The 15,021-nt window shown below is 37.4% G+C and overlaps 1 protein-coding gene across 1 annotated transcript in view; it reads right to left on the bottom strand.

The window, feature by feature from the left end:
- Positions 1-10,251: 10,251 nt before the first annotated feature.
- The window catches only part of SLC26A7 (solute carrier family 26 member 7), a gene marked incomplete at both ends in the record, with an annotated part of 63,367 nt that continues 58,597 nt past the window's right edge, over positions 10,252-15,021 (bottom strand). Inside the window, 4 exons of the mRNA XM_083860286.1 lie at positions 10,252-10,287; positions 12,292-12,395; positions 12,485-12,539; positions 14,802-14,902. Coding sequence (XP_083716412.1) covers positions 10,252-10,287; positions 12,292-12,395; positions 12,485-12,539; positions 14,802-14,902 — 296 coding nt within the window. The remainder of the gene's footprint in view (positions 10,288-12,291; positions 12,396-12,484; positions 12,540-14,801; positions 14,903-15,021) is intronic.

The following is a 15,021-nucleotide window of genomic DNA, read 5'->3' as shown; positions in this document are numbered from 1 at the left end:
TTTTCTGTTCTGAAAGTGCTCAGATAAGGTTCATCCTCAGTAATTGCCTTTTTCTGTATTATTGGCCCTTTAAAAACTAAATGTAAATAGTGCCAATCAATAGGGGAGAATTTTTGACGTGCACTACGCATACATGAAGGGATGTGTGTATGTATAAGTGGGTAATATTTTAGTATTGCCTTATAGTTTATTGAGAAATAACTGTTGGAAATGGTTTAATGGGCCTGCCTTGGGACAGGGAGACAAGAGAAGCAGCTTCTTAAGACCTTTTCCCAGCTCTGTGTTTCTGGAAGCACTGAACCTCAAAGGGGAGGAAACAATCTGCAGAGTGGCAGAAGGAGATGTGTTTTACAAATTGTAGCCTGATGAGCTCTTCAACAACATTAAACACCCACAGAGAATTTCTTTAACACAAATACTAAATGAAAAATCTCTTATGGCAGTAGTGAAAGCTTTGATATATATCTATAAAATAGATAAAATTCCATTAATTTCCAACTTGGGACAGACGTTATATTTGAATTTACAGACATGCCAAATGGTAATTTTGGCTTCCAATCCTTGAGATGTGGCTGATCTATTATGGGTGATAACAGCATATGCTACTTTCTGAGTCAATTTCTATTATATCATGAGAAGCAACGCAGCTAGTAATGGAAGGCATTTTTGCATTAGCTAAAATAGCGAATGAGGTCCATAGCATAGAAAATAGGTGGGTTTCAGAAGTAGATTCAATATTTGAGATGGTTGTCAAATTCAATACTGAGTAAATAAGTCAACAAAAGCAAACCTCACATGAAAAATGAACATGGCACGTAGCTTGTACGGATTTTTTTTTCTTTCATGATGTCAAAGGGTTGCATATCTTGACAACTTTCTTTAGCTGGTTATGCCTGGAAGAATTGATGGAGGCATTTGGCCTTTGTGTGGGTCTGTGTCCGAACTTGTATGTCCTGAGGAGGTAAGTGGCTGCTTGAGATGCTGTAGAGTAGGAGTGAACAGCTGAGAAATGGGAGCATCTGAGTGCAATTTGATGGAGCAGATGTTTCATCCTGGCACTCCACAGCTGCCTCAAGGCTTTATCTGGTGTCAGCCCTTTCCTAAATGAGTTTTCATAATGAATTTATCTGTTAATTGACACATAAAAATCTATGTTAATATAACATTAAGGACCTATCTTATATTTGCAAATGCCAGGAAATTGAAGGAAAGGAAAAAAAAAAAAAAAAAAAAAAAAAAAAAAAAAAAAAAAAGCTTAAGCTTGACTGTCATCAAGACTTACCTGCTGTGTTCCATGGGGGAGAAATCACTGATGCAGCAACACTTTACATACTGCAGAGTTAAACGTCACCTTTTTAATTTTTTTTTATCCTTTTTGACAACTGTGTGGGCAGAGGAAATACTTTGAACACCTAGTAAAAGGTTTTGGCAGTTGCTTATGACTTCAGGTATTAGAACACTTTATTTGCTTTTACCTAGTGTCCAGACTTGTGGCTCTGGTGGCACAAGAGTTGCCCACAGCTGACCAGACCAAGCACTGAGGCATTTCCCTTATCCCTTGCAGAAATATAGAGATGCTTCTCATTGATTTTTTCAGTATTGACAGCAGAGAGCTAACATATTGCTAGTCCTCTTTTCATGCATAAGGTAGGGCAGTTCCTTCAGTACAATAACCCAGGTTTTGCCATTTGAGTTGAGAAATCCAGAAAAAACTTCCTTCTCAGGCTGGCAAAATTTACATTTACCATTTTACCTTCAGGGTGTAACCACCTTTTTACTGGTGGTTTACGTTACAACAAAACTATGCCAAAAAGAGTTTAAGCCTTAACCAGGCTGCCTGGCAAAAGGAGACATTGTATTTTAGTGCCTGAGGAAGTCATAGGAGTGAGGATCTTCTGAGTACTATTCCCTCTTCCTAGGACAATATATATGTTTAATGTTAAACCACTATTACGAAAACCAGGCCACAGGAACTTAGATCACTAGCTCATGCCCTCTGCTGTCTTTGCCCTTGGCACCAATGAATCTTTTTGCCCTCTTTTCTATGCAGCCAGATAATGTCCATAGGAAGGAGAAATCATAGAAGAGTTACGGTACCTTCCTGAGGTAAGCCCAGCCTTAGGCACAGTAGATTTTGGCAATTTAGAAATGCTTGGGTCTAGTTCTCAGATCACAGCTTGGTGTGCACAGCCCAGGCAGGCAGGATGATGCCATTCTAAGCTGAGGACTATGTTAATGAAGACAGATTCAGCAGCTGTCCAAAGCCACACGGATATCTCTCTCTTGATAAAAGGTGCGATAGTGTCTCTGCCTGTGCTGACACTTGGTTGTTCGGTGCTCAGTGGGTCACAGTTGTCCTCTGTGGAGTGCCTGCACATCTCCAGGGCAGTGACATCTCAGTGCAGCTCTGAAGAGCACTGAGGGCATTGAAGACTCTACTGCATTACCTGGTTTGTCCTTTCCCTGCACAGATGGAGTGGAGGCCTCACCAAGGCACAGGGTACTATATCCCCATGAAACTCTACCAACATTGCCCATAGCTAACTGTTGATTAGTCCTAAAGGACTGGTTATTCTAAAACTGTTATCCTAGCTTGGAATTAATCTTTCAACTCAAAATGTTTCCCATTTAACTTTCTTTTTGTTGCACACTTCTAGTCCTGTGCTAAATTTTCTTTGATGCATGACATGAATGGAGCTGCCACTATCCTAGGTGGATCCTGGTGAAGTATATCAATGGTGAAAATGATGGTGAAATGATTGAAGTGCTTTGATCAAGCACAGTGTTTGCAAGGGCTGCACATAACATGGAGGTGGTAATACTTGGGGTACACCTCTTAATCCTTATGGACCACCTGTCTCTCTGAAAAGGTGTAGTCTGTGAAGCTGAAAAGAGGCAGTTGTGAGCTTTGTAATATGTGTACTTCATATTTATATGAATGAAACACCTACAAATGCTGCATTATGTCTGACTCCAGAAAAAAACTCAAACTTTTACTAATATGAAGTAATTGAAATGCTGTTAAAACCACATTAACAGTATCAATGGCACTGTGAGGAAGTTATCCATGTGTGAGGCAAACTACACTTTGGAAGAAAATGACCTTGTGTAGTGATCAAGGGCCTGCCAATAGGAATTGGTTCAAATTTTTGTGGTCTGCCTCCTTTTCATCTAGCACCTCTATGCAGACTGACATCCCAGCTGCACCTTTGCTCTTCAGCTTTTTCTTTCATAGACAATATCACAGTCCTGTTTGCTTGATTCTTTTCCTCCTGTATAGCCTCTTCCCATATCCTGCTGTCCACCCCAGCACCCTTCTCCTCCCAGTCCTGTGCACCACAGTCTCACAGCCCACCAGCATCTTAGCCCTGGTCTGCAGCTTTGCATCTGCAGCATTTCATTCATGTTTCAATCACTTCTGCAGCCACTAGTGCTCTGCAGTGTGTAGAGCATGTTGTCTCCTGCTAGGAGAGAGGCTGAAGGAAGCAGAGAAGGGAGCAGTCCCCAGGTCTGCAGAGCATCACTTACAAATCACCATCTCTGTTTAGTGGGATTGGTAACTAAAGACAAGGTATACTGGAGACCTCTGAAATCAGGGCAACAGTGAAGACAGGCCAGCACCAAATCCAAGCTGTGATCAGCAGATTTAAACCCGATTTTATTACTGGAAATAAGATCAACATGATCTTATCTTATGATCAAAATTGCAGATTGCAAACATGATATTCCAAAATATGTTTCAAATCTGGAAGCTCTCCAGAACCAAAAAAGTGCAATTTTTTTCCCCAACAGTTAAGTTAGAATTGCTCTTGTTCCTTCAAAACATATCTTCCTTTCTGGAGGTATTCTGAATTAAGAATTTGGCTATAGGAACCAAGATAAACCAGAAAGTAATGAAATTCCTGAGATTTAAAAACAGTCACAAGAAAGAGAGGAGATAAAAAGGAACTTGAAGAAAATTCTGAGAGTTTCTGAAAATATTAATTTATACTGGAGTATAAACTACCTGCTCTGTAGTATCAGCTCACAATTCCAGTACTGTTGCTGTGAATTCTGAGAGACCTCATTTCCAGACTGAATGTGCAGCAAACATTTTTACTATACTACCTAAGCCTACAAAACAGAGGAAATGTGCAAAAGCACCTCCCCAAAATTTTACAATTAGTTGCAATTAACAATTAAGGGAGCAGATAATGTTGCCTCTCAAATGGAATATAAAACTGTGTGTCCAAATTAGTGGGATATATTTTGCAGGATTTAAGTGAATGTACAGGGTAGAGCTTAATTCAGCATTGTAAAGTTTTCAAGAATTCCTAAGATTTTGCTGCAATTTTTAACTGCAACAGTATCACAAAGCACAATGGGAATGAGAAACATTTATGATCATTGAGTCAGTCAGACATGAGCCATGAGTCAACAACATGAGCCATTCTCTTGGTTCTTAAATATTAACCACCTGAATGTGTCCAACACAAAAGACCTCTCCATTGGAAAACACATGAGAAAAAGATTAATTAAGCAGGCATTTCTCTGCTTTTGCCTGTCATACGCTCCAGAACTGCTGTGGAAGCAGAGGATTCCCAGTAGGGAAGGAGTTGCATTTCAAGTTACCTTTCAAGTTCCTGGTGAGAGCTGATCTTGGGCTTCTACATGCCCATTCTGGGAATAAAAATAATGGTATTTTCTCAGTCATCTCACTCTGAAATGAGACAACGTGGAGGTTTCCTTGCTATTGTGTGAGTGTAATTGGAAGGGATAGCTCTAGGAAATAGCCTAGCTCTAGAAGATAGCCTATGTCACTGAGATTAACGTTAAGAATATTTAGCTGTCTAGCATCTAGGAGTTTATGGCACTGTAAATTGTTTATACTTTTTCATAGCACAATAAAAATCAAAAGTGTAGCAGTTGCATTAATTTTGGTAGAAGCAAATGCTTTCATAAATTACCAGGCTTGAAAAATTAAGCTGCTACTTTCAAGGCCAAATTTTAAAAGATATGTCAATCCATTTTTCATTAACGTCATTACAGTTATTGGGAGGTGGTGGGAAGATTTGCCCATCATTTCCTCTCTACTGGGATAAGCCACAGACTGTATGCAAGCAGTGCTGTCAGTATGTGCCAATTGGATATGAGGTGCACGATCTGTAGATGCAAATGACAATTTAAAAAAGACATATTAAAATGACTGCGCTTGCAAAGAGGCAATACTGGAGAAATTGGACCAAGTTTTCTGTATTTCTTATAGAGGTAAAAATGTCTGTTATATGCCATACTCCTGTAAGAGCTGTGAGGAAATAAAACTTCTGAATGTAAGGCAATTTCTCTTTTTTCATTGTTAAGATTTAATACATATTGAGGTTGGAGAAGACAGCATATCTCATAACAAAGTGGCTAGTACAGAATGTAAAAAAAAGAATTGAAACAATGAAGGCATTTTCCTCCTTCTACATACAGATTGTCTCAAATTCAAATTTATTTCAGTATAAATTTATTCTTGCATATGCTAATACACAGAATTGGAAAAAAGAAAAAAAAATTAAATGCATTATAAAGCATATGGAAACATAGAGATTATGTGATCTTTAGTAAAATCTATCTTAATGATGAAGGCACCATTTAGCATGCACTCTGGAACTGCGCTCCTTCATTTATTTATGACTTCCTGTAGACAAAGTATCTTCCAAAAATAGGAATACCATATTTTCAAGGCATACTGTGTATTTTATTTTTGAAACTAGTAAATGTCAAACAGTATTCATACACAGTATTGACACATTAATGTTTTCATTCAACAGTGAAGATACCTTTCCTTGTTACATTATATATTTATGACACATAGAGCTGTCAAATAAATTATGTCAAAGCAGCTACAGCCAGACCTTGTGACACTTGAATCATAGAATCAGGGCAAATAACCTTTAAAATGAAAGACATATGACAAGAATTAGAAACATTTAATTTGCATAAATATAATGTTAACAGTCTTTTCCTTATTACGTATTTTATGCCTAATTTTTAATTGCTATTATACTCATTCTTTAACATCAGTTTGCTCTCTCTTTTTTTACTCGTTGCTTGCTTTGTTTTGTAATGCATGAAACAAATTCTATAGGAAGTATATGATAAGAAAACCATTTTAATATACTCTGGTTAGCAAATCTTAAATATTGAGAAAAACACTACTCACATTATATACTATTTAAAACACAGAATAAGTTCCTTAAAAATATCTAAAAATTCCTAAACATGTCACGTAAATATATCATCTCTGATAACTTTGGACCATCTCTGCAAAAAATAATCTTGTATTAAAGTTATCCTGTGAAGTACAGAATATACCAAATGTGCAGAATTGAAGCACTGATTTTCAAAAGCTTGGTGACTCATACATAACTGAATTTTGCAAGATAAAATCTGAGCATCTATGTATACATACAGGAATCAGAGTGAATGGTTAGATTTTCAGAATTGCTTACTAAGAGTAGTAAACTCAGTTTCATGACTTGAAACCTATTTGTAAATGAGAGACTTCCTCAAGCCTCTGCTCCAGGTGTAGTCTTTCTCTTGCACGTTTAGAAATCACTGAGGACAGAGGGAACTCCACAGTTTGCTCTTATTGCTAACACTGCACCAACTCACAGGTGTAACCACAGTTAATAAAACTTTGCGTTATTCTGAAAAGGCCCTAGGAATGTTCAAGTAAATAAGGCTGAAGGTACAAAGACGAATGTCTGCCTCAGCAGGGCACAAATAACTAAACCCCTTATTGTTGCTGACTGTAATTCACCTCCATTGGGATAGTTTGGCCAGGCCTGCACAACCATAAGGACACACAGATTTTGTGCAGGTTCTTTACTACAGGATGGGTTTGTCTCCCTTCGCCCTCCTGGATCAGAAGAATAAGCATGATTTATTCTAATTATGATATTCTTTTACAATAACTGCAGTAGGATTAGATGGTGGCTGTTGATTTCTTTCAAAGGTTACTCATTTCTATTTAATTCCATTCCAGTGAAGCTCTCTCTGAGAGCCAGAGGAAAGCCAGTGGACAGTGTATAGAAAAAGCATTGAGGGAAGGGTTGAAACTGATAGTGGGAATTGCCTCCAAAACTTAACCCAGAAGGTTTAGGGTGTTTCCTTAAATTTCCACCAAAGTATTAAGCAGTTGTTTATTGGTTCAACTCTGTGAGTGTCACAAGCACACCACCACCAGCGATTTGCAGAGAGCAGCTCAGGGAGGACATGAAGGAACTCCCATCCCACCAGCAGAGCAGCCGGGGGTCTGGCAGTCCAGGAGGTCTGATGGCAATGGCATCCTGGCCATCTGAACACAGGCAATGTGTACTCACATGTTTTAGTAAACATCAGTAGCTCAGACGGGTGGGTGGTGGAGAAATGGAAACTGCGTCAATAGTTTGTAATTTGCAATTTGCTCTTCCAAGTCAATGGCAAAAAAAGAAATGACCCTCCCTCCTTCACTGCACATAGTTCTACAGAACACTTCTGGCTTGACAGAGCTTAAACTCAGTACAGGTATTTTAGAAGAAATTGAAAGGGCTGCTATCTTCATTTGTCCCTTATAACAATTTTCTGCTGAGAAACAACTATCCTAAGTGATGCCACTTGCCAAACAGGCAATATAATTAACAATGCATACTCTCAGAAATGCAAAGTTATTTAGACTAATTATATATACCAAAATAGATTACAGAAATATTATCCTAAAGCTCAGTGTTGGAAGATTGGAGCTAATGGGAGATAAATGTTCATCCCTAAAGCAGGGTAAAAATTATTCCTATTGAAAACAGTAAAAATTAGAAATTATTTTGATAAGCACTACAAAATTGATTATTTAATGCAGAAGGCTTCTTTAAAGGCTAATACTACAAAGAATTTTAAAAATATCTGTGTTGTTCCATTTACAAGATCAGTCAGAATAAAAGTGAAAGTCTCCTGAAAAATGAAAGATGCTATCTTTGCTAAAGATCTTATTTTTAACAATTTCATTAATCAACTATTCTAAAAATTTTCAGACAAAACATTTAGCCAACAAAGAACAAATGCTGAACCTAGTAGAAAAGATACCATTTATTCAGTTTGCAGTTAAGTAGAAATCTCCATTCAGCTGTGACATAAAATTGATGCTTCTATGATTAAAGTACATTGTAAATAGTTTCTAAAGTGTTAATAAATTACTAAAACTATTTCAGGAAATTATTAATCAAGTGTTATAGCCTGTTACTGAGTCCAGTGATGTAATGAACCATTTGCAATCAACTACAGCATCTGAAATTAATGTACTTGGGACAATATACAGAATTTATTTCTCATGCGTATAATGAGTTTCTCACAGTTACTTATCAACCTTTTGCATAGTAATTACCAAAGCAGTCTCAGAAGAACTTGTACAGAACATCTCTGGTCCTCTGTGGGACAAAGCAGGGAATAACTGAAGAGTCACTCATAACTGAAAGGACAAAAATACCCATAGCTCTCTCCCATTATCGTCTACTAGTGTGGAGTGACCAAGACTTAAGGAAAAGCTTATCAACATCTTAACTAGGCAGAGATGCAAAGTCACTCCATGAGCCCCCTCATCTCCTGCAGGCAGCAGCTTTGGACAGACAGAGCAAGGAGGGTCCAGACAAGGACTGAAAACAGAATGCTTAGAATTAGATTTTGCCTATATGTGTCAGCTGCACAAAGCACTCTTGTACTTCCCTGCTCTCTGCAGTGTAAGATGGTCATTATGGCTGTGTCATATTCATTTACCATTAGCTTCCATAGATTTTTCAAGTTGATGCAAAACCCAAAAACCTGTACCTTCTTATCTTTCTAATTTGGTGATTCCTTTTTGCTCAATTCACATTTTACTGCTGGTGTTCACATGAGGGAACAAAGCAAGAGGAGAAAAATCGTACATAGAATTGTAGAATGGCCCAGGTTTAAAGGGCCCTTAAAGATCATCTGGTTCCAACAGCTTCCAGTAGAATAAGTTGCTAAAAGCTCCATCAACCTCACCTTGAACATTTCCAAAGTCAGGGCATCCATAAATTCTCTGGGCAACCTGTTCCAGTGCCTCAGCATTGTCACAGTAAATAATTTTTCTTCTGATATCTACTCTCAACCTACTCTCTTTCAGTTTGAAGCCATTCCCCCTTGTCCTATCACTACATGCTCTTGCAAATAGTCTCCACATTTCTTGTAGGCTCCCTTCAAATATTGGAAGCCTTACTATGTTGCCATAGACCATGATACCAATTTGATAGTATAATATGATTGCTGACAGCCCATAAGTACAAACCAAATACTCAGCCTGTGAATTCCTCCACCCACTTTGTGTGCTCACACATAGTATACTGCACATCAGGATTGTGGCTGAAATGTGGCACACACATTATGTGTCGCTACAATCACCTTTCAGCTGCCTAAGATGAAGATTTCAACACCAAACAAATCACAGCTCAAACTGGAAATGCAGACTAGAAAAAATGTGATGGAAAAAAGAAGTTTCGGAAAAATATTACCAGTTTTTCCTCTTCAGTCTGAGCTAAAGAATATCTGTGGCTGTGAAAATCTAGCAAAACATAATAGCACAAGACAACTTGTAGAGATGGATGCAGTCCAGTGTTCTTAGTCAACGTGCATCTGCCTTCTCTGCATATACTTGCAGGTTCTCCCATTGATCTGGGCAGGCATTAAAAATCACACAAAACCAAGTACAAAAAGTGGAAGCATATGATAGCTGTGATATGACGCTGTTACAGCAAATGGCTGTCTTGAACAGGAGAAAGAGTAAGTAAAGCCATTAGAAAAAGTATGCATTGATATATGCCTTCCTGCAGATACTGTGTCAATTATACTCTTTTAAGAATTCACAATGTCTCTATTCTATACACAAAACTACAGATGCATATTACAACTAATGTTACAATAGAAGATACCTAAAAGAATACACCTAGCTAGTAAACACAGTACCTCATGTCTGCTTTCTAATAATTTGTATCTAAATGCATATAAAAATATTTTATAAAACCACTATAGAACAATTGCATAAAAATTCTCTGAGTGACTGCAGCTGAAAGATTTTCTTTCTGAAAGGCAGATCTGTCGTTACTGAATGTACTATATATATATGATATATAAAAGATCATCTATGAGATTCACTGGAGACAAAAGTGAAGGAGAAGCCATGATATAGTTCATTTTGAATATGAGCAGATGAAACTCGTTAGGCTGAATGGGTGAGCATCACACTTCACTCTGTTCACTGAATTTGCTGTAATTCTAAATTGAGAGAAACAGAAAAAAAGAGTATTATAATGTTTTCCTATAATATAATGTAAAATTAAGAGATGAAGGAGTGCTAGCTTCAAAATGCCACCATTATAAAGATTAATATTTCAAAAAGTTATTTATGATTACCTGCATAAAGTAATAGGCAAATATCTTATCAATTTATAAACATAAAAATGAGAACGACACAACATATTCATTGAACCATGTAGATAAGAACACCCTTGCATTTCTGAGCAGCAGCAGAGATGAAAATGAACCACAAAACCACAAAACCCTCTTACCTCTAACTTTCTGACAGTGGAAGACTATTTCCTGCTATATGGGGAAGCTGAAATGTAAATCGGAACAAATCACTTTCTGTTAGTCTCCAACTCTTTTCTCCTTTTTTTTTTCTGTCCTATTCTGCCTATTCCATCATGTTAACACTCAAAAGTCCTACTGACCTCAGCACCTTAAAAAGGCACAGGAGGAGTATATAAACTGGTAGCTACAGTGTGGTGCTGCTATTGCAGTTCACCCTGCCTTTTCACTCCTGTCCACCTTATCTTCATGTGTTCAACACAATGAACACATTAAAATCTCTAAAGCACATACTGTGAATACTCTGAAGAAGCATTGGCAGTATATATACACTGTTCATAATTACATTTAAAATTTGAGACTGCATGCAAGCCTTTCAGACTAAACTGCTAGGCCTCTATGCAGAGGTTTGATTTACCTAGCAGCTCTGGTAGAAACAAGCAATCAGTTCCTTAAAAAGTGGACTTTGAGTTTTAACTCCCCATTTTCATTATGAACATTTGTCTCGGTCTATCCATGTCCCAGTTCCATAAAATGAGACTGCTTAACTATCTTACAAGAATGTTAGGAAAGTTAATAATGTCAATAAAAAATGCAGACATTTTATAACATAAGAATCATTCTAATTCATCTAATCAGACCCAGACAAAATATACAATAGCCAACCCCATTATTTTTGCCCTGCAGTTACCATTTTAACAAATTATTTTTTGTAGGACAACATAATGAAAAATGTTGAAAAGTGCTGAAGAGAATGTTTTTCTGGTCAATTCACTAGATCAACTGTGCCGACTCACCTTAATCTGGATAAATCAATGGAAAATGGTTTTGTCCATAGGCAAGTCTGATTTAATTAGTAAAATACAAAGTGAAGAAAAAAAGACAAATGAGCAAACCACAGACCATGATGAGTTTAATGTCTCTTGGAGAAGGCTGTGAGCCAAACTCTGGCCATGTTTGAATCATAAATAAAACCACAGGACTGCTTTTAATGCATGATCACTTACACTGCCATGACAGTGGAAAAGGATCACGTACTTCAAGAGGAAAAACCAGGTTTACAACCTTTTTAAAAAGGAATGCAAGAATCATTGAGCAAGTAAATGCTCAAGCCTGCCTTCTCCCTCTAGCTCTCTCTTCCACTTTGTGCAATTCTTCTTTTTCCACCAGTGAGCCAACACAGCATGCATGGTACAGTGCGAGGCAGAGACAAGATTTCTAACTCAAACCAAACTAGCTGAGGATCCAGAGCCATTTCAGTCAGACCAGTGCTGTGGTGTGTGAAGCAGCTTCAAGCATCCCAGGCTGAGAAACAGGAGTGTAGTTTCAGGAGTGCAGAACTGGCTGTGATTTAATTTGTCTCACCAAGAGGCTGTGTTAGGTGTTTCTAGGTGACATAAATCTTTCTAGTGGAGAATGAGCCCAGATCAAAGCACTACAACACCTCTGGATTTATCATAGAAGATTGAGATGTTGTTTTGAAAGGAGACATGATGATGGGAAGAGGGTGCTAGCAGCAAAAAAATGGAAAACTACATTCCTCAGGCTGAGGATTGGTTGTAGAGTATAGACAGACAAAAAGTTTCTACAAAAAAAGTTTACTGGGTAAATAAGATTTTCCAGACTTTAAGAAATAGCTGTGAGCATCCAAGAAGCCTCCAGGCTTCAGTTACTCTTGCTTGTAAGTCTTACCCTGTGAATATGAATGGCATCAATTGCTGAAGAAATAGATTCAAAAAACACAGGGTTTTCAGAGTCAAGATTTCCATCGTACTGCATTGCTTTTATCAAGGAAGCTGCAAAAAAACAAACACATGAGCACTGAGAAGGTAGTGAAGATATAAAAACCATCATGTTAAAATTTTTACTCTAAGCTGATACTTGCCTTTGCAGTGTGCTAGCAGCACATCGATGTATCTGTTTTTACAGTCCATGTAAATCTATGTTTGAAAATAAGAAATTAAAAAGCTGTTTTAAATACCAACAGAAAATAAAGTACACAAAAAGCCCACACTCAAGTTTGGCAAAGCCCAGTGTTGCTGCAGCAGCTGTACTGCCAGCAGCCACCAGAGCGAGCCCTTCTATAATGCAAACATCACCAAGCCACATTTATTTCCTACCACCTCTTTACAGTACTCTGCAGCTCTGCTGAGAATTAGAACTGAATTTGATTAATAATTTTGCAATTTATGACTGTAATTTTTAGGGGTATTATTTCCAGTTCTCTTTTTTCAGCGTGTTTTCCCATGTCCTTACCATATGCTTGCTACCAGTCCATACAGATGGGAATCAGACCTAGGAAACTTTGAGACTTCTGTCAAAAAAGCACCATAACTATCATGCTGCATTCTGCAGTAAGTTATTCTTTATTCTTTCTTTGAAAGTGTTTAACTCCCCAGAGCCAAAATATTAATAAGATAGAGAAAAACAAAACAACCCCTCAAAAAACAAACAAACAAAATCCCTCTAAAATCAGAGTAGGGCATTTTTCTGCCAAATAGGGAATATCCAAAAAAGTTACTGCTTCAAAAATGTTTAAATAATCCATGTGAAGTAGAAAAATTCTGATAGAAGAGATTCAGTGAGAACCCCAACAGAATATTCTATTTTTAAACTAAAGCAAAAATCTTACTCAGTTCAAAAATCCTCCATTAGTGATGATATTTTAGGAAGGACTGTAACAACAAGGACATGTTGAGTGTCGTCCTCTTGGTAGGAGGAATAGTAACTTGGTTTTGGACCAACCATTTATCCAGAGGGTGCACTACCAACCTGTGCACTTCACAGCCCACACCAAACTTACCTTTCACATATTTGTCAAACACTGTCAAACATCAGTTTCACTCTTTTTTTTAAACTAATACTATATTGAATGCCCTATATTTCAAAGGGATAGCTAATAGTCACTCCCACCAACCTTATTTTTCCAGTTTTCTTTTTCAATATATTATATAAATATTGTATATACTATATGTGTCATTTTAATTTAAAATATTTTAAGGCAACACTTACTTCACTGTGCAATCACTGCAGTAAATTGAGAAAATTGTTGGGGCAAGAATATACCTGGGCTAAGACCCAAGTTCAAGTCTTCTATGTTACTCAGAAAAATTATACAAATGAAACCTTCTATACCCACTTAACTCTGTACTCACTACACAACTTTTACATTTCCCTGATGGAAATGTAAAAACCAGCTTTTGAACATAATTTTTTATCCATAATCTAGAACCCCTTATTATGCAGAACCGTGGACTCACAGATTGTTTAGGTTAGAAAATACCTTTAAGGTTATTGAGTCCAATCATTAATTTGGCATTGCCAAGTCCACCCCTAACCCATGTCTTTCCAGCCACTCTGCCCCAGCCTGTTGCACTGCCTGGGGTTGTTGTGACCCAAGTGCAAGATCTGGCACTTTGCCTTATTGAATCTCACACAACTGGCCTTGGCCCATTGATCCAGCCTGTCCTGACCCCTCTGCAGAGCCTTCCTGCCCTCCAGCAGATCAACACTCCCACCCAGCTTGGTCTCATCTGCAAACTGACTGAGGGTACACTTGATCTCCTTGTCCAAATCATCAGTAAAGTTATTAAACAGGACTGGCTCCAAGGGAGAACCAATTGTGGCTGAGCCACCATCTGGATTTAGTTCCATTCACCACAGTAACCAGTGACTGCTGGGTTTAGTCTTCTGGGAGCTTCTTGGAACTCCTGCAATGCCTGAACCCAGTCTGCAAGGATGAAGATCATGTTTTGACCTCTGGCTTACCAGGCAATAGAATATACAGATAAAACCACAGAATTAAAGCTGAAATTTTAAAGCGGTAAATTTACACATCTTTACAACTGACATGGCAGGGTCAAATATGACCTAAACCCAAAACAAACAAAAAAAAAAAAAAAAAAAAAAAAAAAAAAAAAAAAAAAAAAAAAAAAAAAACCAAAAAAACACACCAGAAAAGTTACAAAACTCCTCTTCATTACATATAGATACATACATTTGCACTGTTATCCAAAAAATTTAGAAATATTTAAATGTAATTTTAGATATCAACATAGTACAATTTAGTACCAAATCTATGTTCATCTTTTCTATGGGTGAAATATTTATCCACTGAAATAGGTGAAATGACAAGTAGTTGGCCCCAATAACTCATATGTATAATTATAACATATACAGAATATTTCTAATGTTATGAATACCTGCAGAAGCACTGAGACTCCAGTGTAGTCAAAGAAATTCAGTCCACTGCAGTCTAATATCAAAACACTTCGCTCACTGTGACATGACTGCACCAACTCACCTACACATTTGACAAATGAAAAACTTTAATTAAAAGGAGAATACTCAAGAAATGGGTGTAAGAGTGATGATAGCTCAACAAAATTAGCCCAAACTATCACAATAACATTTTTATTTTTA

This window comes from Zosterops lateralis (genome assembly GCF_965231275.1).
Source record: "Zosterops lateralis genome assembly, chromosome: 1".
NCBI classification, from domain to species: Eukaryota; Metazoa; Chordata; class Aves; order Passeriformes; family Zosteropidae; genus Zosterops; species Zosterops lateralis.
This window is presented reverse-complemented; position numbering and strand designations above follow the sequence as displayed.